The 27,725-nt window shown below is 35.8% G+C and overlaps 1 protein-coding gene across 3 annotated transcripts in view; it reads right to left on the bottom strand.

The window, feature by feature from the left end:
* Positions 1-27,725, bottom strand: part of PRKD1 (protein kinase D1) — a 117,237-nt gene that overhangs the window by 32,121 nt on the left and 57,391 nt on the right. For 2 of the 3 annotated variants that reach the window (XM_074542752.1, XM_074542754.1), the window contains 4 exons: positions 26,264-26,402; positions 10,583-10,714; positions 9,732-9,892; positions 7,013-7,036 (listed from right to left, as the gene is read on the bottom strand). In XM_074542752.1, the coding sequence (XP_074398853.1) occupies positions 7,013-7,036; positions 9,732-9,892; positions 10,583-10,714; positions 26,264-26,402 (456 nt within the window). The remainder of the gene's footprint in view (positions 1-7,012; positions 7,037-9,731; positions 9,893-10,582; positions 10,715-26,263; positions 26,403-27,725) is intronic. The other variant, XM_074542753.1, reaches the window with a different exon arrangement.

Genomic DNA, 27,725 nt, shown 5'->3' with positions numbered 1-27,725 from the left:
ATGACTAGAGCGGTTTCTTAACAAACTTACCCTTCCCTGCAGTAAAAGTGATCCAAATATCTCCTAATCCTATAATCTCTCTTAGAATCCCGACTAATATAATCTAAATTAAACCTATTTTCTATGATCACTCTTTGTCTTCATTTTCCAAATTACTGCCTAATCAAAAATTATTTTGGCAATCGAATACTGCAAAGTCCAAATTATTTATACCTAGGTGGCTTCATGTTTAAAGGATTTTAGAAAATTGGTTTGGCTGTTTTCCTCACCAAATGCCTTGCAGATTTTAGAAACTTCAGCAGTGTTGCTGAAATGTACTGAGAATAATCTTGGGCAGTTGTGATTAACAGAGAGAGACGGTCTTCCCTACAGCTTTGGCTCTGACCTAGATGTCTGATCAAATCTCAAGTGTGGTACAGTACAAGTATGGGACAAACTATTTGCTTTTTTTTGCTCAGATTGATGGCAAATTTTTCAGTTTTAATGTGCTAGTATATGTTTCTGAGAAAATATCAGGTTGAACAAAAAGTGAATTCTAGATGCTCTACATTGAGTTGATTGTTTCTGAGATTACTCTGAAACAGTTACTCATCATACCATCAGCCTTGATCAAATAGTTATGATTAATAAAGCTTTTGTTGTGCTGTTTGCTAGGGTTTTTTTTCTCAAAATTTGTATTAGTCAATGCACAGTTATAAATTCTGAAGTAATTACTTGAAGTCTCATTTCACATGGCTGCGAAGTTGTGTTCCTGAACAGACAAATAACTAAGCTTTTGTTAGTAATTCATAAGAGTTCTCCACAGCTCAAGCAGTAATGGATACTAAACAAAACATAAAACTCTGGAAAACCTGCTAGATGTCAGTCTTCAAGTCAAATTTATAGAGAAAAGTATTTCAGCTTTCCTTTGCCATTCCACAAGTGCTGGGCTGCTACATGGCAGCACCGTAGCACACCTTGTAAGGCACCAGCAATTCTCAACTTACAGTGACTTAAGGTCAAGAGGTAAAGCCAAGTTTCACCTTCTCCCATGCTAGAAGAGACATCAGAATTCACGGATCTGGTCTCACTCCTGTATGCCCAGTCCTGATATGCCTGACTCCATTCCCTCCCTCTTGCAGCCAGAGGCAATGTGCCCCTGGGTCCCACTCAAAGGTAGCAGGGGAAGGGAAGCTGCTGACAGATAACTCATGGCAGCAGCAGCTGGAGCATCTCCCACACCCTCTGATGACTGATTGATTAGGTGGAGCACCTCCTCTCTCTTGCCAGATAAGCTTCTCCTCCCAACACGGTCTGAAAGTCCTGTCAAGATCTCTCAACTCTAACTTCCAGCACTCCCAGCATCAGATGCCACAATGTTAAGCCCCTGAAAGCATAGGAAACCAGGAAGTATACTATTTTCACTGGAAAAGCAAGAATCTCCTCCACAAAGCACCTCCTTCTTCAGCTGGTGTGCCTGGTTTGTTAGAAAGATAAATGAGTTTTTCCTGGTAGCCAGCCAGACTACTGACTCAGCAAGTCTGGAAACTTCCCAGGAAATGATTGCTTAACCAGATTACACCATGGAAACTAACAGCCTGCACAGTTCCAAATGCTAAATAGTCCTTTAGAACAATCATCCCAGCAAGGTAATCTATACTTTAAGAGCTCAAGAGTATGATTTTTCAAGTGACAACAAACACCAAGAAATGTGTGCATATACTGAATACCGGATTGTCCAACTAACCCAGTGACACTGATCACATCCAGACACTTCAGTAATGTTTTAACTGTGACAATATCTAATAGAATCCAGTTTGCTTACTCTTACTTTGGGGGGAAAAAAAAGAAAACGTTTAGGGTTTTTTTGGTTTTTTAATTCCAAGAAGGCAGATGTGCCAATCTTTTCCCCAATATGGGGCATTCCCCATGACTTTTATTTAACTGATGGCTTACTTCTTCATCTTCTTGTTCAATTTCTTTGAATTTTTGGAATATATTGAAACCCCTCATGTGAGTTCTGGTGAGCTTTGTTGAAAGCTACTAGAAGGCACAACAATTTGTCTACATTAGCCAGCCAGAATTTGTCTACATTAGCCAAAATCATTGTACAGTCATTGCAGAAAGAAGACAGTCCCCCAAAGGTAAAAATAGCGCAGCAGATCTTTCCTGTCTTTTCTACCTTGTTCAAATACACTGCAAAATTACACTGCAATTAAGAAACTGAAATAAGTACTGACTTATATATGGATTAAGCTGTTCCTATTACCTGGATGAGTTTGACCATCATGCAGCATTCACATCGATTCCTTCCAGGCACAGAAGTGAAAGAAACTGTAGGGAGATGCTGAAGGGACTAATGGGAACCAATAAAAGCTGACTGCTTGGACCCAGTGGGCTCTTGGGAACAAGGACAAAGACAGCTCTGCAATCCAGCTGCATGGACTAGTCTAAAACGTAAGAGAGACTGCTGTTTGCCTCACCCCTTTTAAAAGGTTTTGACAGTCCCACTAAATACATCCCAGGGATTCTGAAAAGCTTTACCAAAACCTTCATGTTCTGTAAGAGTCAGAAAGCAACTGCTTCCATTTTGGCAATCGTGCTTGTGGAAACATGCTCAAGTCAGTAACCTTCACTCAGAAGAGATCAGGCCACACAAGCTATACTCTACTAAATATTTGGTTTTTTAACAAAACTTACATGAAGAAGTGCTAACCTTTTGCAGGCTCAACATCTAAGAGGTGTTGCAACGTTATTCCTGTAGTTCACACTGAGATATTCAATCAAAAATAACAAAAGTATTCCTACAATATTGAAATGTTTGCCTCAACAGAAGAATAAATTTTTACAATCTAGGGATTTTTATTTACTTGGACAACAGAGAAAACTGATGTCTATTTAAAAAAAAAACAAACAGCAGTAACTGTTTGGATGAAGTTTCATTTTTAGTGTTGAAACAGACTTGTTGAAACATGCATTTCCTTCCCATATTAAAGGCAGAGGATAAAGCCTTAATATGTTCACACACAATTTCCTCACAGGAAGCTACTGTCAAGTGAGATGCTAGATATCTATGTAACCACAGGAACTCTGTTTTTAATGCAATGCAAATGTTGACTTTCTTTTACAAATTAAACTATGTGACTGCAATTAAGTGAATTCAAAGAAACAAATCTTCAGTTAAATATACTGAAATACCACACTTAGACTGCAATCAACTGCGTTGTCTTTCAAGGCTTCTTGCACTCCTCTCCAAGTCAAGTGTATGATTTAATCCCACAAGCACCACAGTTAGATAGCTATGGTCTGAAAAACATTTCACTTTCCCATGTGTAAACACATCAAAGAACTGACTTCGGTACAAGCTGTTTAATATTAAACTATCCACAGATGGCTATTATTATACACACTGTTCTTCTACTCAGACATCAATAGCAGCAGACAGTGGTTTGAATGCTCTGTCTGTAACCTGCCTTATTTTGGAAAGTACCAATAGAAGATTACTGGGTTTCAGGAGGCATTGTAGGACTGTGCTGACTCCTCAGAACCAGGGGGTTCCCAAAATAAAAGCCCTTTCTTTTTGGATTTGCTAGCACCAGCACCCACAGTAAGACTTACATAGAACAAAGCTTTTTGTCCAGCATCTTACAGACACAAGTTCATTAAAAAATATTAGGTTTAGTTTGATCTTGTATCATGTACTTCATAATTTTAAGTATATTAATTAATAAGTTATTTCCATGGAAGTATCATGCAGTATTAGAATGCCCACATCAGAAGCCAGACCTGGCAGCTTCGTTATGCTTCCTGAACAAAGCTTATAAAAAGGGGAGAAAAAGCACACATGATGACTCAAAGGTAATTGCAAATTACAGTTCAATACAAAACCCTTAAGATAGTCTTTGCACTATTTTGATTTATCCTACCATATAAAATCTTTGAGTTTTCCCTCCCCCAATGCCTGTATAAATGTGTCCCATCTGTCACTGTCTACTTACCATCCTTACCAAATCAGGGATAACTGACATAACAACTGTCTTTAGGCTTAACCATAGACACTGGTTTGGAAAGTTTTGGGTCTGGACAGAGGAGATTTAGAAAAACCTACTAGGTGAGGCCTGCAATAAGTTTGGGGGCAATACTATGTTACCAAAACAAAATAACAAGATAATATATTAGAAGAGAGGGCAAGCACCATTGAATACACCTAGACCAGGTAATGGGAGATAAAAGGTTGTGCTGATTCCCATTATTCCTCAAAATGATGTTTTGGGATCTTTTACCAATCCACAATAACCCAAATAATCATGAATGATGTCTCAGAGATACAACAGGGAAGTAGAATGTGTGCTGCAGCATTTGGCAATTTTCAATATTGCTAGTACTTAGAAACTACAAGAACCTAGCTCCTAATTTTCCTTAGATGTACCACTTTGAATATCATAGATATGCACCACTTCAAGAGAATTACATTTGAAATACTTCTTGATTTTGACTTTTAATGTAACTATCTAAAGTTATTGTAAGAAGGCAAGAAAATTTAAAAATACATAAAAGATTGTGGAATTAATCAAAATTCCTATATTCAATTTTCAGTGTCCGATTCACTGAAAGTGTCGAGAGTTCTCGATTCTTAGTTCTGTTTAGTGCATGACCCTGTATTCACCTGATGCATCTGGCACTAATCAGTTTAATTACTCAAAGCCTCTATTTCACCTTCTATTATTTTAAAATAAACTCTTAGATTTTGGAGCAAACTCCAGGAGCTCTATCTTTAGGGGGTTTTATTAAACATATGGGCACAATGAAAGCAAATTCCCATTCAATTCAAGGAACGTGCAGTGTGTATCACTGACGCATGGAAAGATAACTTGAGGGTGACAAGAATAAACATAACAGAACAGTATTAATTCACAGTTAACTCACGTGCCTTCAAAAGAAAATATTAATTTTGCCTTTGAGGATCTTTGGTCTAATGAACTCTACTTCAGCCATTAGAAAAGGACTTGTAATTAGAAGTGGTTTAAGGCACCAAGATGCTCTCAGCTGCAACATCCCAGCTCTTTCTCATTCCCTCCCTCAAGGGCCTTTTTTTCCAGTTCAGTGAGCTGGGGAGGGAGTCCCTGCACAAGACTGTAGGGACTGAACTTGGAAAAGGAGATGCATCTTCTGTAGGAGAGTGGAAAACAAAGGCTTCTTAGAGGGGCTATTTCTGAGTCACTGGAAACAAGGACTCCTTATTTCAGTGGGCCAAGACAAAAGGGCATCTCTATTGAGTGTTGGGTGTGAGGGAAGAAAGAGAAAATGGCCACCCACGACTTAAGGCAATTCCCTCCCAGAGCATCTACTGTCCTAGTTCTGCAGAATCACTCTTCTATATATAGCCAAAAAGCCTCAAGCCAGCTCTGCTTATAACAAATCTACAGAGGCAAGCAACACCTGGTGCTTTGTATTCTGTCAGTGATACAAAAGTAGTCTTTTCAACTAAAACTATATACATTTTAAATTTTAAATTATTTAGCAAAAAAGAACTGTAAATCCTGATTCTTCATCAAAAAGCGAAGATAACATGTAACATTCCACTTACCTATGCCCCATGAGGCACATCACTCCTATTTTAAAAACAAAGCTCAGCTAGACTTTTTCTGAAAAATCACTTCAAGTCTGTTTATAAAATGACCTTACTATATTTGTTACTTCTAGAACACAAAACTTCCCAAAATAATGGAAACATATATTAAAAAATAGAAATAAAATACTATTGTGTCATATAAATATAGTTTGAAGCAAAACCATAGATAGCTAACATTTTTCACAAGAAGAATACAATTTTGTTTTTCCTCCAAATACCTTTTTTTTTACACCTACCTTTAATTACTGCTACTTTCGGGTAAACCACCATCATCCAGATTGGTGGACTCATCATTTATCAGACTGTATTTAGAACACAATTATCTTAGATGTTACAAAAACTGGTTTATATATACATGCTTGTATTGCTTTATGGATATTCTATGGAGCTGGAATTCTGGGCCACACAGTAAGAATGTATGCGTTTTAGGAAGAAATATAAACCTCATCCCTGCAAGTGTTCAGTGGGGCTTTGAGCAACTGCTCTAGTGGAAGATGGATCCTAACCATTGTAGAGAGCTGGAAACATAGGATCTGTAAGGTCCCTTCCAACCTAAGCCATCCTATGATTACAGGAAATAAAGCTATTTATTTCAAAGAAATAGTTGTTTGGCCATGGAAATCTTCATTTTAGCACAACAAAATATTCCTCAGACTAACTATGTTGTATTTCTAAAATGTAGTATTTTTAACATGTGTATCCCAAATACATGCTGCAAGGGAAAGATGCCAACACTTCTTAGTTTCAAAAGCTTTTGAAACTTTAAACAAACCAAACTTCTTTAAAAAATCCAAACTGAAAGTCAAAGAGAGCAACCTTTGAAATGAATCACCCACTTAAATTTGTTTTTTTTTTAATTTAGACGTGATACTCTTTTTATATAGAGCTGTAACTTATTTGTACAATGTTCATCGCTATTTCCACAGAAATATAGAATCCTGCAAGTTGGGTTGGGTTTTTTTTTTAATTAAAAAAAAAAAAAATTAATTCCACCACAGTCTGAAAGAAAGAGCTGTCCCAGAGATAGTATGGTGTATGCTGGTGAGCATTTGAATGTGAGGTTTGTTTCAGCTTAAAAATAAAATGTTTATTTTCTACTCCAGCAAATTACCAAGTCCCGAAAGTGAAGGCAATTTTTTTCCCCATATGTTACTACAATATAAAATAAGGCTTCAGTCTAACCAATGACCTCTTTGATGCCAACCAAATGCAAAAGTCACTTTTGTATTGAAATATTTTAATGTTTACTAATTTTATTGTTTAGCATAAGAATTACGATCTTCACTTTGGAATCTGGACTTAAGAAATCTGATTTAATTCCTGCATGCCTTCAAATTTATACTGATAATCATAAAAGAGGATGCTGCTAATAGCATGGTAGGGAGTAAATTCAGTACATACCTCATAGCCAGGGCTGACAGGAGACTGACAGGTAGTTGGAAAGAAGAAAAAAAACAGAACAAAGAAATAAGGGGGAGAAAAAGACAGAAAATAATGTTATTTTAGAAACAAGCATGAATGTGGGAACATATTATACTCTCATTCTTTTTTATAGAATAAATGCTTAAAACGGCATTTGAGCTGAGGCATAAAAATCTGGGTTGCATTGTATCCTCCTAGTTCTACTTTGTTTTTAGTATTTCTGTTGATGAGTTTTACACTACTAAGTTAAGAATCAAAAGAAGATTTTATTCTTTGGAGGTAGATTTTTAAAGCTGTACTCAAATACAGTCCCCATTCAATTTTCAGCTCAAATGAAACAATTTTTGGCTAATGAAAACATTTATACCCAAACTTAAACTGTTTCTGTGGTTCCCTATGTAAGGATAATTAAAGTATAGGTATATTTTGCATTATTCCACACTACCCTGCCTCAAAGATTTTTAGATTAGAAAATTTCAAAAGACAGGACATATCTTATTCACTTTATACATGCTATTTTTCCAGAAGGCAGGTTTACATGCTGTGTCTCCTATCAGGTGCACACAGCACGAACAAAAAAATAAGAAACAACTCAGTTTGATAATTATATCTTTATCAAAGATCTCCAGAAATTATTCTTTCTCAACTGCTCTGACTCTATGTGGTAATTAAGGGTAAAAATACATTTTAGTCCTATTTGAAGAACTGATAGCTATAACAGAGATTATATTTTGTTAGCAGTGATTCAAGTAACACATCAATATTATTAATGAATGGTACACTTTTATGAACAAAGTTGACATTTTTCAGTATATTCACACAGTATGTAGAAAAATGAAAGACATTCCAAAGTGCATGGTTTGTTTGGCATCACCATATGAACTGCCATAAAACTTATCTCATAAGCACTGGAGAAGAAATGAGTCCAAAGGACAGACCTGGTACATGAGAACTGACAAAGCTTATGCCAATTAAAAAAAGCAGGGTGGGAGGACGGGAATGGAAATACATTTAAAGGAAAAAAAAACTAAACAGAAAAGAAGAAGCCATGGGTTAGAGCATTTCCAAAAACCTGGTAAATGATACCAGGATTTCATGAAATAAAAGTGAGATAAGAAAACTACTTGATTTCTCCAGGCCCATCCCTTTACCTACTGCAAATATATTTCCTTTGGGCATGCACGTGTGTGAGCACGTGTGATGTTCTGAATCATCAACACAGGGACTCCAATGTTTACAAGGTTTCAGAGAAGTATAGCCTGCAGTATGGACAATACTTACTGCATCTCTTCACTGGCAATTTTAATGCTGTCAAACATTTTGAAATATATAGCTTTGCAAAACAGGTGTTTTGTATAAGAATGTGTCAGCAAACAAAACAGTCATACAATTTAAAATGTTTTCAAATTGAAAATTTTTTGCTACATTTTAACTGTACAGTGAAGTGAATATTTATAGACGGTATACCAGGATGCTCACTCATACAATATTGTTAAGAATTTTTTTTTAAAGATGAGATCAGAATTAGGGCCAGTCTTCTTCAAAATTTTGTCTTGGCCTAAGTAATTTCTGACACAACCTGCTGAGAATTATGATTAATCTGTAAACATTTGTTGCTGTAGTTTGCAGAACTTAAGCACCTTACTCATTTATGCAGCTTTTCAATTAAAAATAAAGATTCATAATGTTAACCTTAATTTCCAAGTAGCTTTAGACTAATGATAATCAGTAGCATAAGTACATAATTATGGTTCATAGACGGTACTGCATCTAACACCATGTCTACATAATTTGCAATAGTGTCCTTTTAGTATGTCAAGTTTAATAAGTTTAATATTCTAATTGAGAGGAAAACATGATAATTGTTGTGTGTACTTATAAATTCTTTCCTCTCTTTTAAACCTTAAGGTTTTCAAAACCTTCACTTAGCAGTGGATTCATTTATACACTGTATAAAATCTTAACTATTCAAGTGTATTATGACCATGAGTGCTAAAAAGAACAAACATGCTAAAAATAAAAAGGTCATTTACTCCAATCGACATTTTGCTTTCCTTTCAGAAAACTAATATATAAATGAATATACAAGTACACCATATATTTATGTGCTTTTGTGTATACTGCATACCTATATATACCTCTACACATCTAAATACGGACATATAAATACATTCACCACAAAGAGCCATTTAATGGAGATTTCTGCCACTTTCTTCTGAACACCCAGAAATATGCAAAATATACAGGCCCCAACTAATTAATGACAGACATGACTGTGACAGACACCCAGTTTAGTGCTGTGGTGTCTGGGTCACAGTGCTCTCATGAGGCAAACCTTTCCTATTCAATAAGCCAAGGGAAATAATGGCCCGATACAGAAGAAATTCAACATCTAGTTCCAGAAGAGATTCTTCAAGATCCAGCTACTTATTTAGCACATGTGGCAGCTTTAGGCCTTTAAAAATAACCTAATTCTTGACAAGTGAGGAGTCTCCTGGGAGTATCAGAAGTGACACATACCTTAAACCCACATACCTTAAGGGTGACCTCCCTTTTACGTCAAGATGCCTTCCCTTAATTTATAATTTACATACCACCCTCCTCTGTAGCCTGTAACAGGCAAAACCAGATTCTACAGCACCAAATATCATTGTTTCTCAGCTCCTCCCATGGCCTCTACAGCTGGGGAATGCCATACCAGAAGGGCTTCATCTGAGGCGCTGAGTGAGGGCTCCGCAGACACTGTCCGAATGGTGCTGGCTCCTGTCAGGGATACATTCGACAGGCGTCTTTTCCGTACACCACTGCAGTTGTTGGGGATTTTAAATGCACATCTCTTATGGTAGTTGAGACCACATCCTGAAAAGAGAAATTTAAAATCATCCCATTATGGTTTACTAGTCAAAAAAGCAAGTAATTTTTGATTTTTCAAAAACAACACAAATTCAAAACCATTAGCCTCAAATTTGATGAAACTTTTCCCTCTACCCTGCTCTTTTATTCTAGCAAATTGTTTGAGTGACAATGTTATCAGCTCCAAATAGATACATCTACAACCAGTGGTTTTTCTCTGATTTTTCAAAATTTATGGTCTCAAAGTGCAGGAAATTTCCATGATCAGCACTTGGAAGGTAAGGAAGTCTCACTGCAAATGGTATATTCTATTGGATTTAGTCTACCAGAAGTCAAACAGGTGTGGCAAAGTGAGAAAACTTAGCTATTACAACTTCATATGGATTGACAGTAATTTCAGTTAAATAATCTGAATTACTGCGAGACACAGGCTCATTAAAAATTGTAAGGAAAGAGTAAGACATGCAGCCTTTTCTTAAAACTACATATCAACCAAAGTTTTTTACACTGAAGGTTACAAAGCCATATCTGAGATGCCTCAGAGCAGTCAAAAAGATAAGTTCTTTCATCAGTTAAGTCCTTTGACAGGTCTTACTGTCTCCAACTAATTTAAAAGCAGCATTAGACACAACACACAGAAGTAGAATGGAAAAGTCTCTTCTTTAGACTGAAAAATTACATCTCACTGCAGCTTACCTTCACATTTGAGTCCCTGACGCACCAGCCCCCAGAGCATCTCTCCACAATGGTCACAGAAGGCTGGAGCCCGGTAGGAATGAACAAACAGAGCATGGGGCCGGATTTGGAAATCTTCAAATGTAGCAGAAGCTAAAGCAGTAAGATCATACACAAAATTAACATAAATAAAAAGTAACATAACTACTCTTCTTCACTTATTAGGTACTTCACCACAGAACAATGCAAAACTCCTTTTGGCCACTATGATGCTGACCCTTGGATTTGGAATTGCTCACTGCATAATATTTTGAAGACAAAAAGAGTGATGATATGCCTTCATACTACAATGACCACTGGAAAAAGCTTAAAGCTGCATTTACAAACCTGCAGCAATGACATCTCTGACAACATTTTTCCAATCAAACACAGGAGTATAACAGCATATCAACATTTACCAAAATTGTCACAGTTCAATCAAACGTCAGAAATTTTTCAAAATACTCTTTTACAGGCTTTACTCACTACACTTTCAAGGTGCATGTACATAAAATATACTGAACACATCCAATAAAGAAATACTGCAAAAAATAGGTTTTTTTGACAAATGGAAGTGCATCTAAAATAGTCTGTTTCTGCTGATCACTTGGTATAATTAATTCAGCAGCCTATGTTGGTATCAGTGAATTGATCACACAAGTTAAAAACATATATTAGAGCTTAAGAACAAAACATGTAATGATATACCCAAATTTCAATAGAGAAAAAAACCTTGCAGGGCAACCTGGAAGATGGTTGTGCCTTTCTTACAAAGTGACATGAGCCTGCAACTGGTGTAACAGCTGCAAAAGTTAGAGGGGCTAGTTAAAGGCACTAGTGCAAACTTTAAAAATAACTAAAATGTTTTTTAAACTATCTATAACACAGAGACAGTACAACAACACTTCTAAAAACAGATTTAAATGAAATATTTTCCTTTTCTTATTGTCTTAAACATATGTTAGTCTAAAGAAATATCTGTCAAACGTTGTAAATACTACTCACATATGCAAACATTTGATCTCATTTAGATTGCCATTTAAACAAGTTATTTGTGTGCTTACTCTTCACTGATATCAGAGAGAATGCAATAGGCATGTAGGCATTTAACAGAAATACTTACTCTTTCAACAGAAACATATTCCTGATTTGCAACTGACAGAAAGAAAGAGAGAAAAAACCCCAACCAAACTAACAAAAAAAAAAAAAAACCAACAAAAAAAACCCCACCCAAAAACCAAAACAACCCTTCCCCCACGCAGCCCAGGTTTTTAATGGTTCAGTTAAGAGGAATTCCTAAAAGATCCAAATACCTTGGCTTCCTTCTTTATCAACTAATGAAAAGAGAACCAAAAATCTGCATACTGATCAAGAAAACATTTTTAACTAACAAGAAGAGGTCATCAATAAAGACTTATATCCTGGTCTCAGTCTCACTTGCTCCTCTGCAAAAACCTGCTACTCTTTTCCAAAAGTGTCCACAGAAAAATAAGTTTCTAGTCTCAACCACTCTTGAAAACTATTAATAAAAGTATTTAGAATACCCCCCCAAAAGTAGGAGCCAATCATTCTAATTGTATCAAACTTCACCTTTTCAAAATATTTTTACTAGAACAATGCAAATCATTTAACAGTTTGTTTATTTCAGAATTTCCCTATCTTCTCTCGACATTATATCCTAAAAAGCTATATTACAAAATTTTACCTAATTCAGAACACCAGGACCTCATAAAATAGTCCAACATATTTGAAATATCCTGAAACTAAATTAAATAGTTTTGTATTTATCTAAAAATGTTAGGTAAGGCATATTTTCCACTCAAGGGCATTCAAACTTTTGTTCAAATACATTATTTTTCCATTTTTTTTTCCATACAACAGTGGTCTACTAGAAAACACAGCTCATCACAGAATGGGTTGGGTCTGGAATACACCACAGTGGGTATTCTGGTCCAACTCCCCTGCTCAAGCAGGGTCATCCTAGAGCACATGGCACAGGATTGCTCCAGATGGTTCTTGAACATCTCTGGGGTGGGAGACTCCTCAGTCTCTCTGGGCAGTCACCTGCACAGTAAAGAAATTCCTCCTTATATTCAAGTGGAACTTCCCATGCATTGGTTTTTGTGCATCACTTCTTGTCCTAATGCTTGGCACCACCAAAAAGAGCCTGGCTCCAGCTTCTTGACACCCTCCCTTCAGAACACATTTTAGATGTTGAACAGATTTCTTGTGATTTGACTTTAGGACTTAGAGTGAATCATTTTTTTGTGGACACTGACAGATGTTTCCTTCACTTCCAACCAAATCAAAGAATATGTTGGAAGGGTCAAGCACTCAAAGCTTCAAAATATATTTTGATGTTATTAAAATACAAATATACATTTGTATATTTCACTTGTACAAAGAAAACAAAATACAGGCATATTAACTTCCTTCTTTAATTTCATATTGAAGATAGGAATTCAGACAACACCTTCCCAGTAGATCACTGATCTGTGAAGTTCAACAAGGATTTCTTTTTCGGGCCTCTATTATCACCAGCATGCAGCCACAGGAGGAAAAGTTGTCCCAGTCAGGCAGCGGACACCTCTCTGGTCCTACCACATGTGGGTACCAACTGAGCTGTGATAGGTCAGCATGTGGGTAAGATCAAATTATAGATGCAAATCATACTGACCCTTGATAATTCACTTCCTCTTCTCTAGTCTGGTCTATGAAATCATGATATATATGAGATGATAACATGGTCTTCAACATTTTGGAAACTCCTGTCATACAACACACTACATGCTATGACATCTGCTCAGGAACTCAACTATAAATATACCACTAAGCCTTCCCATCTCTCCACTTATCTCCTTCGGACTTTCCATCTGGAGTTTCGAGCCTCATCTCTTCTGTTCCAGGCTTTTGTTCACGGATTTTGCATGGTGTATTTACCTACAGCTTTATCAAGAATATTGTGATTTACATCTCTGATTCTTTGCAAATGAAATGATCATGGAAAAGATATGTATACATGTATGTAGGAGCCCTTTCAAGGATACAGACCAAAACTGGAACACAATGCACTACCACCTTCCAATAGAACTGCAATGCACCCTTCTTTGCTACTGTGTCTCTACCTTAAATTTACATGTGGAAATATAAATTCAAGAAGCTGATGGAAACAAGATACTCAGTGAGTATGCACTGCTCTCCTAGGAGAAGACAAAGAAGACTCTACTATTAAAACTCTCAAGACATGATAGCCATGAATTTTGATAACATTTATGTGCATTTTAGAGATGTGAACTTTTTGCTTATAAAAACAGATTTTCCTGAGGTTGTTTCTATAAACATACAAGTAACAACCAAACCACCCTTAAAACAAGGGATATGTACAATGAAAATAGTCCACGTTTCAATCTAGCACAGGATTTATGTATCTAAGTTCATGACAATTGCATTGAATAACCTAACATTATGCCTGTATTCAAGTTCTATTTTGAATCAACAGTGCTTACTAAATTGGAAGACTGGAGAGGAGTTGTACATTGATTTACTGGGTAGTTTTACAAATAGTATGAATAGTGCACCAAAACCACAAAAAGCCTGATAAAAATCAGTAACTCAAGTTAACTTCCAATTAGTTTAATAATTTAGATAATGGATTAAAAAACTGGGGATTGTGAGGAGTATATATTCTTTCCCCTGTAGAAGTAAACCTGAAATCAAAATCTCCCATGAGTAGTTTTGCCCTAGGAAGTGATTTATAAATTAGGTCCTCCTTTCAAACTTCTTCCTATCATCTAGTCAGTCAACTTTTTTTAAATTACGTATCTAGGAAACCTTTCATATAGCCAATAATGTCCAAAGCTTTAAACTTCAGAATATTCCTGTTATTCACTGAAAAAAACCTTAAAACAAAAGCCGTGCTGATGAAGAGAAAGATATGGGGTTTTTTTTGCAAATTAAATTGAGGCTTTTATTGGTAAAAACCTTCTGTAATCAGGCTACCCTTTTGCTTTGACAGTGTATAGATGGGGTGAAGACAATATTGTGGCTGTATGTAAAATTGTGCTGTAAAAAATGGGAGGCCTCCAAATATGGCTATAAGCACATCCTAAAAAACTTAATTACTCTGCAGAAAAGTTTGCAATTCTATGTCCTTAATATGACACTGTTGCACTGTGAACTCTCAGATTACCTTATCATCATCGATTTAAGCTTTCCTAGTATCACCAAAACACAAGCATTGAAACTGCAGCAGTTCTGACAAGACTATTTCATCAGGTCTATTAATGACTTGGCTGTTAATGGCTAGTACTCCTTGTTCTGGGCTCAGTAGCAGACCCATCATTCAGCACAGATGGAAAGTAAAACACTGCAAGTCAGAGAGGCAAGGCCTTGCATTCAGAAAGAGGCAAATTATTTACTTCGCCATTCTGTGCTCCAAGTCCAAAAGCACTCTGAACTATAAGCAGAGGTGAGATCCTGCTATTATCAGTAACAGAGCGTCACATAATGGCCACTGTCATCTTGCATCCCTGCCTCTCATGGCAGAAGAAACCATCAATCACAGGACTACCAATATCTTGCAGCTAGAAAAGGCAGGCATTCTCCTGCTACCTTCTCCCATTTGGAATGCATTTAAGAGTAATGTATTCTGTTGAGTTCCTGCAGGCATTTGTAACTTGAGTCCTTACTTACAAGAAGTGCTGGCATCCATCACTTAAAAAATTAATATAACTCACAACTATACACTACTAAACTTCAGGCACTGGTTAAACAATAACAAGTAATGACTGAGTATAGAGCTCAGCTGGACTAAGAGAAAGGAAGCCATTTATTTTTTTCAATGTTCCAATCCTGGCAATCAAATACAGTTTGAGTTTCCAGCACCTCATTTAAGTTAGCAGAGTTCTGGCAGTTCATACAGACCAAAGACTCCATATCTGATCTTCATCCTAAAATGTGAATTAAAAACTAAACTAACTACTTCCTAAATTATATACATGTGTACATTTATAATCATTCTGTTTCTTTATTTGCTCTGCTTTGAAGTAGGGTAACTTTAATATGGAAAATTTGAATCCTTTCTGGATACAAATGTGAGGTTTTTACCACTCTAGATTTTACATACAGGGAAAATCCTTCTAATTCAATAAATTTCATTTTGTTTTCTTTATCTATTATTGCTTTATCCCAATGCTTTAGGTAAAAACAGTTCTAATTAGGAATGGTAAATTGAGATTCAGGTAGGAAGTGGGGACAGAGAGAGGTACATTTTCAGAACTGAACTCTTGAGCAGAAGCCTGCTACTTTCTACATGCAACTGATACAGGCTACCTGCAATTTTTTTATAATACCCAGACTAACAAAAATCTGCATGTCCTCAATCCTCCAGTGACAGAGATAGAAGAAACAGAATCACCTGCTACAAGGCTGATAACATGCTGTGCTGCTGCATCTGGACCATTTAAGTTGGAAACATGAGCTTGGGTGTCCAGAAAGCCACGGAAAAGAAAGGACCCAAAAAGAAACAGTAATGACAGAAAGAAGGGGAAGATGCTGGAAATAGGGGAAGATCCCAGAGATCAGAGAGAGATGGAAGCCAGAGAACCTCCACAACAGTTTTGATCAATGATGCCCAAGGTTGGTAGCTGCAAGCGGTGGCTCAGCATGAACAACCAGGACTTTGTGCCCAGCCTTCCCTGGCCAGCAGCTACCTCCTTACTGAGGGGCAGTGGGAAGCTGGCAAATATAGGGCTGAGAAGGGAGCAAATGAGCCAGCATGGGAGCATCCAAGTAAGGCTCTCATCTCCTTCCTTCTTAAGTCCCAGTATCCAGATTCACTATGGGCTGTTGTTTACACTGTCTCATCAGTGACGTGAGATTTAACTAATAAACTGAAGGGGACAATAAACAATTTGCAAGCATTGGTCCAGTGCTAGCTCAGAATTTAAAGGAATGATAATAAAAGATTAACATTTATGAGTCAATGTGATTCATCTGTACACTCTGAATTTTTAAAGTTCAATTTTTATGTACTTCTATTTGTTTGTGAATGATTTCACAGTTTCAAATCTACAAACTATATAGCTCACTAGGTTTAAGTTCATTCGAAATCTCATCACACAATTCTTTCATTATGGATTTACCCATTTCTCACCCAAGTGGAAAAACCAGCAATACCTTACTTCACAGCTTCAGGCCCTGTTAATCACAAAACACTGCAAAGGTATCAATTTAGCACAGGAAACAAAATTAAATACTCTGCAGGTTTACTGGAGCTATTGATGCAGTGTTAAAAATTGATTCTGACTACTGGCATTAAGGAGCAACCCCAAATGAAAAAAAAAAAAAAAAGGCTCTTGCTCCTTTTCCATGCTCTGACTAATCTATTATCTTAAAGTAAATGCTGTGAGTCTCTAACATTTTTATTTCCTCTGACTTTTTTTTAATGATCTTCACAGTTATTTTCCAAGGATTCTGAAAAAAAGCTCATAAAGAAGAGGTGCTCAAAAAGAATTAATAGCACTTGTAAAACATATTTAATTCCCACAAGTTTCTTTCATAAAAGGTTACGATTTTTTTTTTTTTTTTGTTATATGGTGAATAAATGCTTCTGACTAAAAGTATAATGGAATTTAAAGTACAATCTTGTGTTGAATTCAGTAAGGAATGAAAGAACCACCTCTGCATACATTATTTTCAACTATACTGTTACCTATCTGCAAATGTTTAGATATCTTTTAGAATTACCCCAACATTTTATAAACATATGCCATTACAGAAGAAATACAAGTGGGTTGTTTTGGGTTGTTTTTTTTTTTTTGCATAGTTCTATTGGATGTCCTGATGGGATGCACCCAGCAGTACTGAGGGAACTGGCTGATGTCCTTGTGAGGCCAATCTCAACAACCTTTGAATGATCATGGAGATTGGGAGAAATGCCCGAATCCTGGAGGAAAGCAAATGTCATTTCCACCTTCAAGAAGGGTAAGAAAGAAGACCCAAGGGAACTAAATGCCAGACAGCCACACCTGAAGCCTCTAAAGGTGATGAAACAACAAATCCTAGTATGATCACTTCTGGAATATGCTTTAGTGTCTGTCTGATTAATAATGCTTTCTCAAGGTCTCAGATCTTTGATGAGACCATGAGAGATATGGAACAGAAGCATGACTGTATATAACCATCCAGTTTTCTCAGCCCCACTTGAATTTTTCTAGGATAACACTAGAAAAGGAAAAAGGGAAATTAAAAATTATAAAGAAATGCATAAGACGACATAACCTGGAAGAAATAAATTAGTTATTGTTCTGAATTGTAGTTGATTTTTAAAAATTGTTTACAAAACTTCAATAATGAGTCATCCTAGAAACACCTCCAGTGTCTAGTCAGGTAGATCAGAAGGTCAAAATTACATAAGTAAAACGTTTAGTTCCTCACTAAAGACAACAGAAGTGTTCTACTCACATGTTTACCCAATATTTCACCCATGCACATAAATAACTAGAAATTAACACTAGGAAATGGTGATACTAATATTCCCCATATGACATTCTGTGTTCAGTTGCTTTAAACAGCTGTGACAGATGAGGAAAACCTCTAGAGGGATGGAAGAGACTTACACATAAAGGGAGATTAAAAGACTGGAAGACTGGAATTGTTTTGTTTGGAGAGGAAATGAGTAAGAGTTTACTGGACTAAAGAAGCAGAGGAAGCAAAAAAAAAAAAACCCCAAAAAAAACCTCTAAACGAAAAACCCCAAAACAAAACAAATAACAACAAACCAGGAAACAAACATAACTGCTGCAGAATAACCTTCTGCACTACCAAACTACAGTGAGAGGAGTCTTCGTGTCCTAAGAAGCAGGAAAGACTTCCAATATTCTTTTTGGCAACAAGTCACATCTTAGCTATGTTAACCGAAACATTCTTAGGGCCTCTTTAAAAGTCAGAGCGAGCCAGATTTCAGCTGGAATGACAATATCTCCAGGCTTGAGTCACAGCTACCATCGAGATATAAAAACCAGAAGACTGCAATCTGTGGCAGTTCCTGAGTTCCTACTCCTTGGTTGCCATTTCAAATTGTTCTATTCCCCAAGGGAAGGAGGATTGGTCGTTTGTACTCAGGCCACTTTTAGCTACAAACCTCAAGCACTTCCTAGAAGATGTGTATCTTAGCACAAAGTGCTGCAAACACAATATTTTGGAAACTACTATGAGACTGTATATTTCTATTTTCTCTTTCAAAATCAAAGCCAGCAGTCAGCCAAACGAAATAAATTCAATGAGTTTAATAGTGATATTGAAAGATATACTTTTTACATAAGCCATATTTGATTTGAAGCCTAGTGAAGTACTGAGTTATTGAGACAACAACTTCATAAAAACTAAAAAAAGCAGAGAGATCCTCCAAACACTAGATATTCTTCCTGACGTACATCTGAGCAGTGTAGAATACACTGCTGACCATGTATATAAGTTGTCTGATGCTATTCCAAGAGGGCAAGTTATTCCAAGTGGGTTACCCATTATTTTTCAATATGCTGAATCATTTACAGCTACTTTCTCTTCAGGACCACTGCTGTCATTTAACAAACACACTGATACAAATGTTTCACCAAGCACATACTGGTCAAACAAACTATTGAACACATCAATCTAACAAAGCCCTTTATGATAAATCAAAGAGTTTTCTGCTTAGCTGAGGCAAAGCTTGCTCCCCATTAAATTAGTAGCTAGCAAGAATTACCTACTGGGGAGATAATTATTTGATGAAAGGGGATGGCGGCTGGTGAGGAAAAGAGAATTTGTAGAATAGTGGCAGTTTTATAATTAAAATCTGTGTAAGTAGCAAAAACAACTGGCAGAATAAGAAAAACTGTGAAAAGGAGAAAAAAAAAACTAATTGAAGGTTTCTTACCCACATAGTTAAAAAAATTTCAAAAAGAGATGAATTTTTTTTCCTTATATAAAACTTCAACTGAACATATAGCAGTGGTCTCCAAAGCAAGGTACACACACCTCTGGGTGTGCAAAAGACAACCCATTAGGGTACAGAAAGAAAATCTTATAACTTCAGCTACATATATAAACTTTAAATAAATAAACACATACATATTGAAGGTATATGCTTGAAGATTTTTAGTGATGACGTGCACAAAAAGAAATTTGGACTTTGCCACTGTATCTTTAAGAAAAGTTCAAATACTATTAAAGACATATCCAGCAAAATAATTTATAGCTATCGGCAAGTTTCACATACCATAGATGTGACAAAAGACTAAATAGTAAATAAATGTATAAAACAATAAACAGAAAATATGAAAATATGGTTTTTATTATCATGCACTTTTTTCCACAATGCCTTTTTAATTATAAGCCTTCCATTTGATTCCAAATGCTAATCAGATTATAGGATTGCATTGTAAATCTAAATGAGCACACAAATATCCATTAAAACACTGGACAACTTTTGCAGAGTCCAGGTTTCATTCATCACCTCAAGTCTTTTGAGAAAGGATCAGCTGACATGGGGGCTGCTGAAGTATTAATCATGAATAACATATTGAGCTACTGTTACTAAGTGGATTGTGCTAAACTCAGTCAAAATTATAGTATCTAAAATCTTTTTTAAAAGGGTAAATGTGATATATATCATATTAAGAAAACTGAGAAAAATATAATAATAAAGGTAAAAAAATTGCCTCACTGAACTAAGAATACTTTAAGGAGGATAAAGGGGTTTTTAAACTCCAGAGGCTTTGAAATAAAGATAATATAAAAATAAAATCAAGATTTAATTTGGTCCACTTTGGAAGTTGACAGGCATTTTTTAAGACATTAAGTGCAATTAATGTAGCTGATCAGCTTCAATTCCTCCTTTTTTGAAAAGCCAGCTGTACAACTTATTGAGGTGAGGCCTGTTAAAGTGGGGTGACATGAATTATGTCTCTTTTCAGTGAAATCACATGCTAGGAATACAAAAGGATAAGAATTACTGGATCAGAAAAAAACCCAGTAGGCCTGGAATCCTGTTTTGAAAGGGGAGTTCTCAAAGCAACATCAGCATTCTCTGAAGCAGAGAAGGTGACAAAGGTAGATGACACAAGGGCAGTGACATTACAAGCCATTTTCTGTTCCATTGCTACAACTGACACTTTACTAGTAATGCTTTCCAGATCATTCATTAATGTATTTAACAGCACAGACTTAAGTGCCTTGCTGGTAACCTACTTCCACTGTGAAAACAGCATGCACTTCTACCCTTGGCTTCCTAAGTCATAAAAAGTTATTTATCCATTTGAGCATTCACCCTGTTCTCTCATGAAAACATCATTTCTTTATGAGCATTTGGACTGAAAGTGTTTGCATTAAATCTGGAAAACCAAGTGAAATATCTCAAATGAACTGACAATTTCATTAAAGACCACGCAAACCAAAAATGTATTCTCTCAAAAGACCAGACAATTAGAGATGTATGAGGTTGGATGTTTGATCTATTAGGTAGCAGTGGAACAGTGACCTCTCATTGTCCAGAAACTAACAATTAACACAGTTATATATGGAAAAAAAAGACAATGACGCCAACATAAACAAAAAAAAGGAAAGAATCTTTCAGTTCTGACAACTTCAAACAGTCATCTATCAGAAATTCATGACCCAAGAACAGTATTAGACTAATGAACAGTGAGGGATACAAAATCAATCAACTTTAACCTAATCACAAATGAGCCTTACCTCTACAAAAATAAGAAAAATTACATATAGAGAAAATTGAAAGGACACAAAGGCAGAATAATTGCTAAAGATTTCATCTCAGACAGAATAAAGATATTTGTATTTCTCAAGACACCAAAAAACTGCATGCTAAGATAGCCATGAAGGCACCAAGAGAAGGATGCTCTTCAATCACAACAAAGCAAAATCACAAACTGTGACCAGCTATATAAGTACTATAACATTATGTTCAGAGATAAAATATCACAGTGTTTCATCTCAAGTTGAACTAACACTACTATCAACACCATGTGTTGATAAATGGCATTTACTGTAATTCTACAGCTATCCACAGCTTTTATTCAGCCCAGTATATTTTATCGTAGACAGTATATCCTGTACTGAATCAAAATAAAAGGTCCACATCTAACAACCAGGTGATCTATCATCTGTGTGCTTCTTAACAAAAGCACTGGATCAATTCCTGCCCTCATCAGCTCAGCAAGGGAACGTAAAATAGCTGCTATTTGACTTTCTTGCTTCAGGAATCCTGCCAAGTTGAGCACAACTGGTCACAGCAAGCAGATGAAGTACATTCCACTAATTCACACAAGATGCTAACGTTTCCCTGTCTGCTTCCCAGCAGCAGACAAAAGCCTCTTACATCTCCATGGAACTTTGCGCAGTAAAAACAAGACAGAATCTTTATAAACAAACCCATATTAAAACTGTAAATATACAATTTTTCCCTCTATATCATAAATACACTTGGCAAATTTACACAGCAGTTTTTAATAAACTTCATGAACAAGGTACAGAAGAGGACAAAGTATGCTGATAAAAACAAGTCTAAAGACATCTAAAGTAATTGTGTCCTTGAAGCCCTCAAAATCAGAACTTAAAAAGAGAATACAGATGTACAGAAGCACAGTAAATCTCATCTGTCAGCTTCTACAGAGTCTGTGCCTCCATTTAAAAAAACAACAAATACAGTTATTCTGAAAAAAGTCACAGATACACAGATGGAGGGTGGCAATTGCATCTACAAACAGCTTTAAATAATATCTTCAACACATCATTCATTTAAGAAAGGGGCTAACTGATCTACTTTCCAGATCTCATGTAACGAATTGAAAACTTGTTAACTATTTACCTCCTCTGCAAAGAAAGCGTACACAGGGCAGCACCTATCATTAATATCAATTCATTGGCATCAACAAATTGCAGTTGAAATAAGTTATTTTTATAAGCTAGTCAAAACAACACTGAAGATCTCCAAAAACCTAGGAGTTAACTTAAAGAAGTGAGTTTATCACAGCAAAAATAATCCATTCTGTTCAAATTTATTGTGAATTTTACATTATGCTATTTTGGTAATTAATGTTTGCATCCTTTATTTCATGAGTGGAACATGAAAGTTAATCTCTCAGAGGTCCAGCTGAAGATTTCAGCCAATACTACTTGATCACATCAAGACTGAAGGACATTTTTCAGCTTAAATTCACTTTACATAAATATGTTTCCTTCTTTTGAGCAAACAGGAAAACTACATTTGAGAGAGAGAGAGAGATCTAAAAAGATGTAACTTCTGGTTTCTATTCCTTTAAGTGTTTTTGAATGACTGACAACTCATTTCCAGGCATCTTTTGACTGTAACTTAAACTGCCACTTCTGTACCTTGCTTCCTGGTTCTGGGCTGCCTACTAATTTTTGATGGTATTCTAATAAAAGGAACCCTTCCTACAAATACACTTGGATAAAATCCTTTCTCCAAAGATTCACACCCTTTTCAGTCTGAAATGCGGAGAACTAAGTATATATTGGATTCAATGAACACATTAGCAGAGATTTCCACAGAAGTAGCAAAGAATTTTCTGCCTTTGGGCATTCTGAAGACAAGATGAACTTTCCAATATTTTGAAGAAAAACTAATATAGAAAATACACAGCTAAGAACACAGAAACATGGTGAGTTACATGTTACAGCCAGAAGGGTATTAGTGATACTGTTCAATGAATGTCCAGGAGTGCAGCCTAATAAACCAAATGTATTCAACATTTCTGGTTCTAATACATTTCTAAAGTGTTCTCATATTCCTATACAAACTATCAGAATCTCATAAATGAAGTGTTCAAACAGATATTTTTAAAATACATGAAAAAAAGGAAAAATAATAGAAGTAAAACTATTTATTAGGGCTACTACATTCATAATAAAATTTCCATTTTCCTCTTTTAGTGTGCAGCTAACCAAATCTCATACACTCAACATACACTTTTTGATTCACCCTTATAACAACGTTTGACCTTTCAGTTCCAAAATGCCAGAATCTATATTGGCACTGAACCACAATTCATCTGGCTGACTGCAACAGCCTGTGCTTATCTCCTCTGGAGGAGTCAGCAGACAGACACACAACATTTGTTCAGCACATTACATGATTCCTGCAGTCCATTAAAATACTACATTGTATGGCACCAATGCAAAATGCAAATAATAATTTTCATTAAGAATAAAAAAGCACAGCAGGTACTGCAATATGAGCTGAGTAAATTTCTTGTGTTTCACCAGAAAGTTTTTGCTCTAACACAAACTTTTTCAGTTACAATGCATGATATCTACAGGTACAATTTCCTACACTAAAACAGACTAAGGTGCTTCAGCTACAGTGAGCAACACCTCTAAGTTTCTATAGATAAATTTCAGCTTTTACAAGAACTTGTAATATAAGCTCTAAACCAGCAAACAATCATGTTTACTAATCCTTAAACTGCCAAGAACATATGCAGTAGGAAAAAAGTCATGGATGGTCCAGCTTTATTAATACAGTTTTAAGTAAACTACAATGAAAAAAAGAAAATGCATACTAATGAATGTATAATCCTGAATACAAGGACTGACAGTTCAGCTTTCTGTACTCTGAACAGTATTGACCTGAGCAATAAAAAATGAATGCAGTGGATCAGTACAGCTTTTGACATCAGATACCAGTGCCCCAGGGAAAGCTGACCCAAAGCACAAGGAGTTTTAAGCAGCAAAGCCATAGCAGCAACAATGTGTACTAGTGCCTCTTTTGGACATGACACTCAAAAACAATTACCATACTATACCTTGAATTGACAGAACTTTAGAACGTATATTCTGTTTAGTTCTCTATAATGAAGGCTAGAAATAAAACACTTCGATCAGTTCAGCATATGCATCTGTACACATATTGTATTTCATTTGTCCTTCCATCACACAAGCACTCAATATCAAACACTGCAGTGCTGAAGGCCAATCTCTTCTGTTTCCAGAAGGTTTTTTTTAATCCCTTCAAAATACATTTTCAGTGCATATTATTAAGCATCCTGAAAAAGACTTCTTATTGCCCTGTATTTAGATAGACTTTGTCATTTAATTAAAAAGGAGATAAACCATCTATAGCTACTTTGATATGCACTATTGTCAAAATCCATAATAATTTTAAACTATTTTAACTGAGTATTTTTAATAAAAAAGTGTCTGCATTAGTTTGAATAATTCCTTAAACATTACAGATTGTTTGTACATTTCTTTCTCATTTTCAGTGTTGCAGAACTGGGAATACTTCGTCCGCTTTACATGACACAGGAATTGTCTGCAAAAATGAATTGCTGCATTTAGTTTAAGCTCATTCGAGGGAAGACACTAATGCTTTCAAGTGTTTATTGAGGAAATGTGTTTAATTTGAGACATCTAACTGACGGTTTTAATTTGTAATAGTGCCATCAGTCAGGCCATGAAATATTAGAAGTTTAATTTGCTCTCCTTTGCTCCTAAAGATTAAACAGTTACTTGCTTGATTTTGGCAGACTAGAAGGTGTGTGATCTACACTTCATATAAACAATATATCAAATAAAGCACTAAAGCCCTTGTTAACTTTTTTCACTGCATCACAATTACTGATGTGGAGTAGTTATGTTCTGTGGAAAATACTAAGTTCAAATTACTGGTATCTTTCTGAAAGTGAAAAGCTTATTTCCTGATATGGAAAAGGTAAATGATGACTTACAGGAATGACATGCATTATTCCTTATTTCACTCTTTCCTATTCTAAACAAAGAATGTGGAATAGGGTCCTACACAAGAAATCTATGTTTAAAAGCTCAGTTGGCTTAGATTATATGACCTAACTTCCACTCTTTTGAGTATCCATTAGGACTTGGCCTTTCTCTTCACTATCCTACACCCTTCTACAGTTGCAATTTTTACTTTTATATGGCATACATGTCTCTGTACTTAAGCATCTTGCCAGATGCTCTAACTGCATGTTCCAACTGCAAAAATTCAGCCCTTAAACCATCTTCCAAGTTTTACTTGCCAAATAGCAGCTTTACATCTTTAAGGTTCCAGCATTCACTCTACTGCACACCCGTGCAAACTCTGCACCATTCCAAGTCACAAAGCTCATATCTTGCATCTAAGCTTTCGACAAGTCCTATTGACACCTAATGACATCCTCAGACTTCTTCTGTATTTGAGTCACATTATTGTACTCTCCCCTTCCTCTCATAATTCCAAAAAATAGATCATGTAAAGAGTCAGAGCAGTCTTGGCAAGCAAAACTATGCAGGGCTTTGATAAAGCAATTACTCTATTTCCAGTGGACACTTTCATAGCACTCTAGTAAAAAGCTTATTAATGTTAATATTAACTAGTTTACTAGCTTATTAACACTATTAACTAGTTAACCTGTTGCTTAACTAATAATAAGGATGAAAGGAGTTGTTACAAAATACACAGGGCAACAGAAAAAAAAGTAAAAGGCATAATATGTCTAATATACATCTGAGAAAGGAATCAAGAGAAAGGAAATTTGGTTGTATGGACTCTCACCCACGCTGGGTTAAAATCCAATTGGGAGAAAACTACTCTGGATATTTTCATTTGCAAAAGAATGACAGTAATTTTCATTGTTTTTTAGTTACCTGATAAGACAACTTCAACTAGGTCTCCTTCTTGGATATCTGCAGCTGATTTCACCAACTGGAGAATGTTTTCAGAGGTAGGGTCATGGCGGAAGAGCAAGATTTTGTCGTACATTCCATAAAAACCACATTCGGGAAACTGCAAACACAAACCCATGAGAATTCACTATGCTGTAAAACACGTAACTGTAAAATACAAAACTGCAAAACACAATGAACGTATAAGGAAATTTTGAGGGCAGACCGGATCACTTCTCAGACTAGTATCAAATAGGATATTTATTTTTTCATCTATGAAAATATTTATCATTATATTCTGAAATGTTTTTACCACCAAGCAAGTAAGCTCATTTGCCTTTTTCTTCCTGTGAACAATGCAGTATCCACTAGGAAATGAGAGAGAAGCGACTGTATCTTGCAGCCACTACTGGTAACTTTTTCCTCACTCGAGTTCCTGAGTAAGATGATTTAATTAGACCTGGAGCAGCTGTTTGGACTAGCTGTTTGGAGTGCCCTATATTATATTATTCCATGATTCTATGATGTCTCCCCAGATGTCTGCCCAAAAGATGCCTTGAAGCCAAAAGAAATATATTTTAGCTCTGCTTAAGATGCAATGCTTAAACAACAACTCAGTATGAAATATCTGGTTTTTGAGACTGAAGTTACCAGGCACATAAAACAATGTTTCAAAACAACATTTCAAAATGTAATCATAATCTTTTGTTTCGATGCAGAGAAACTGGAGCTTCACAATCGTATTAAATCCTATTTAAACTAAAAAAGGTTTTTTTAAAACTTCTGAGATTATACACTGGAGATTATCATCTAGGTAACTGTTTTCCTTTTCTTTTTTTGTTTTCTGAAGCAAAAAAAAAATGTGCTTTTTTCATACTCCCAGCCTAAAGAACTGAGAGGTTCTGAGGTTGTTCTGAAAACACAACCAAGAGACCCTTTCTATGTTACAAGAGAATCCACTCAATTTTACATCAATGCACTACTCCATGTTTTGGCAACATGCAATGAAAAAACACAATGACAAGTACAGCCAGAGAAATAAACTGGTATGTTTTGAGGTTACACACAAACACAGTGGCATTCCTAAGAATTTTCTTTATAGTGGCAGTGAAATATTATTCTTCAAAATGGGAACTGCTGATCCTTTTCAAAAAAATATTTGCAATATTACACATTCTACGTATGTATGTAGAAATATGTGCATCATGAGGTACAAGTTATTATATTCTGTAGAAAAAAGTAAATTCAACCACAGCATTTTTGGATAAATTACATGCAAGAAATCTTCTGTTTGAATTAGTTTTCCCCAGACACACTAATCTCACGTCAAAACAGTCATTTCGATGGTGTGATTCTCAAGCACTGTATAAGGACCAACTGTTGCAACAGTGACAAAAATTCCTTCAGCTAAACTTATTCTTGCCAACAATAATGCTGATATGCA

The sequence above is a fragment of the Zonotrichia albicollis genome, chromosome 6 (assembly GCF_047830755.1).
Source record: "Zonotrichia albicollis isolate bZonAlb1 chromosome 6, bZonAlb1.hap1, whole genome shotgun sequence".
Classification (NCBI taxonomy): domain Eukaryota; kingdom Metazoa; phylum Chordata; class Aves; order Passeriformes; family Passerellidae; genus Zonotrichia; species Zonotrichia albicollis.
Note: the sequence above shows the minus strand (reverse complement) of the source record. Positions and strands in the feature narration are given on the sequence as shown.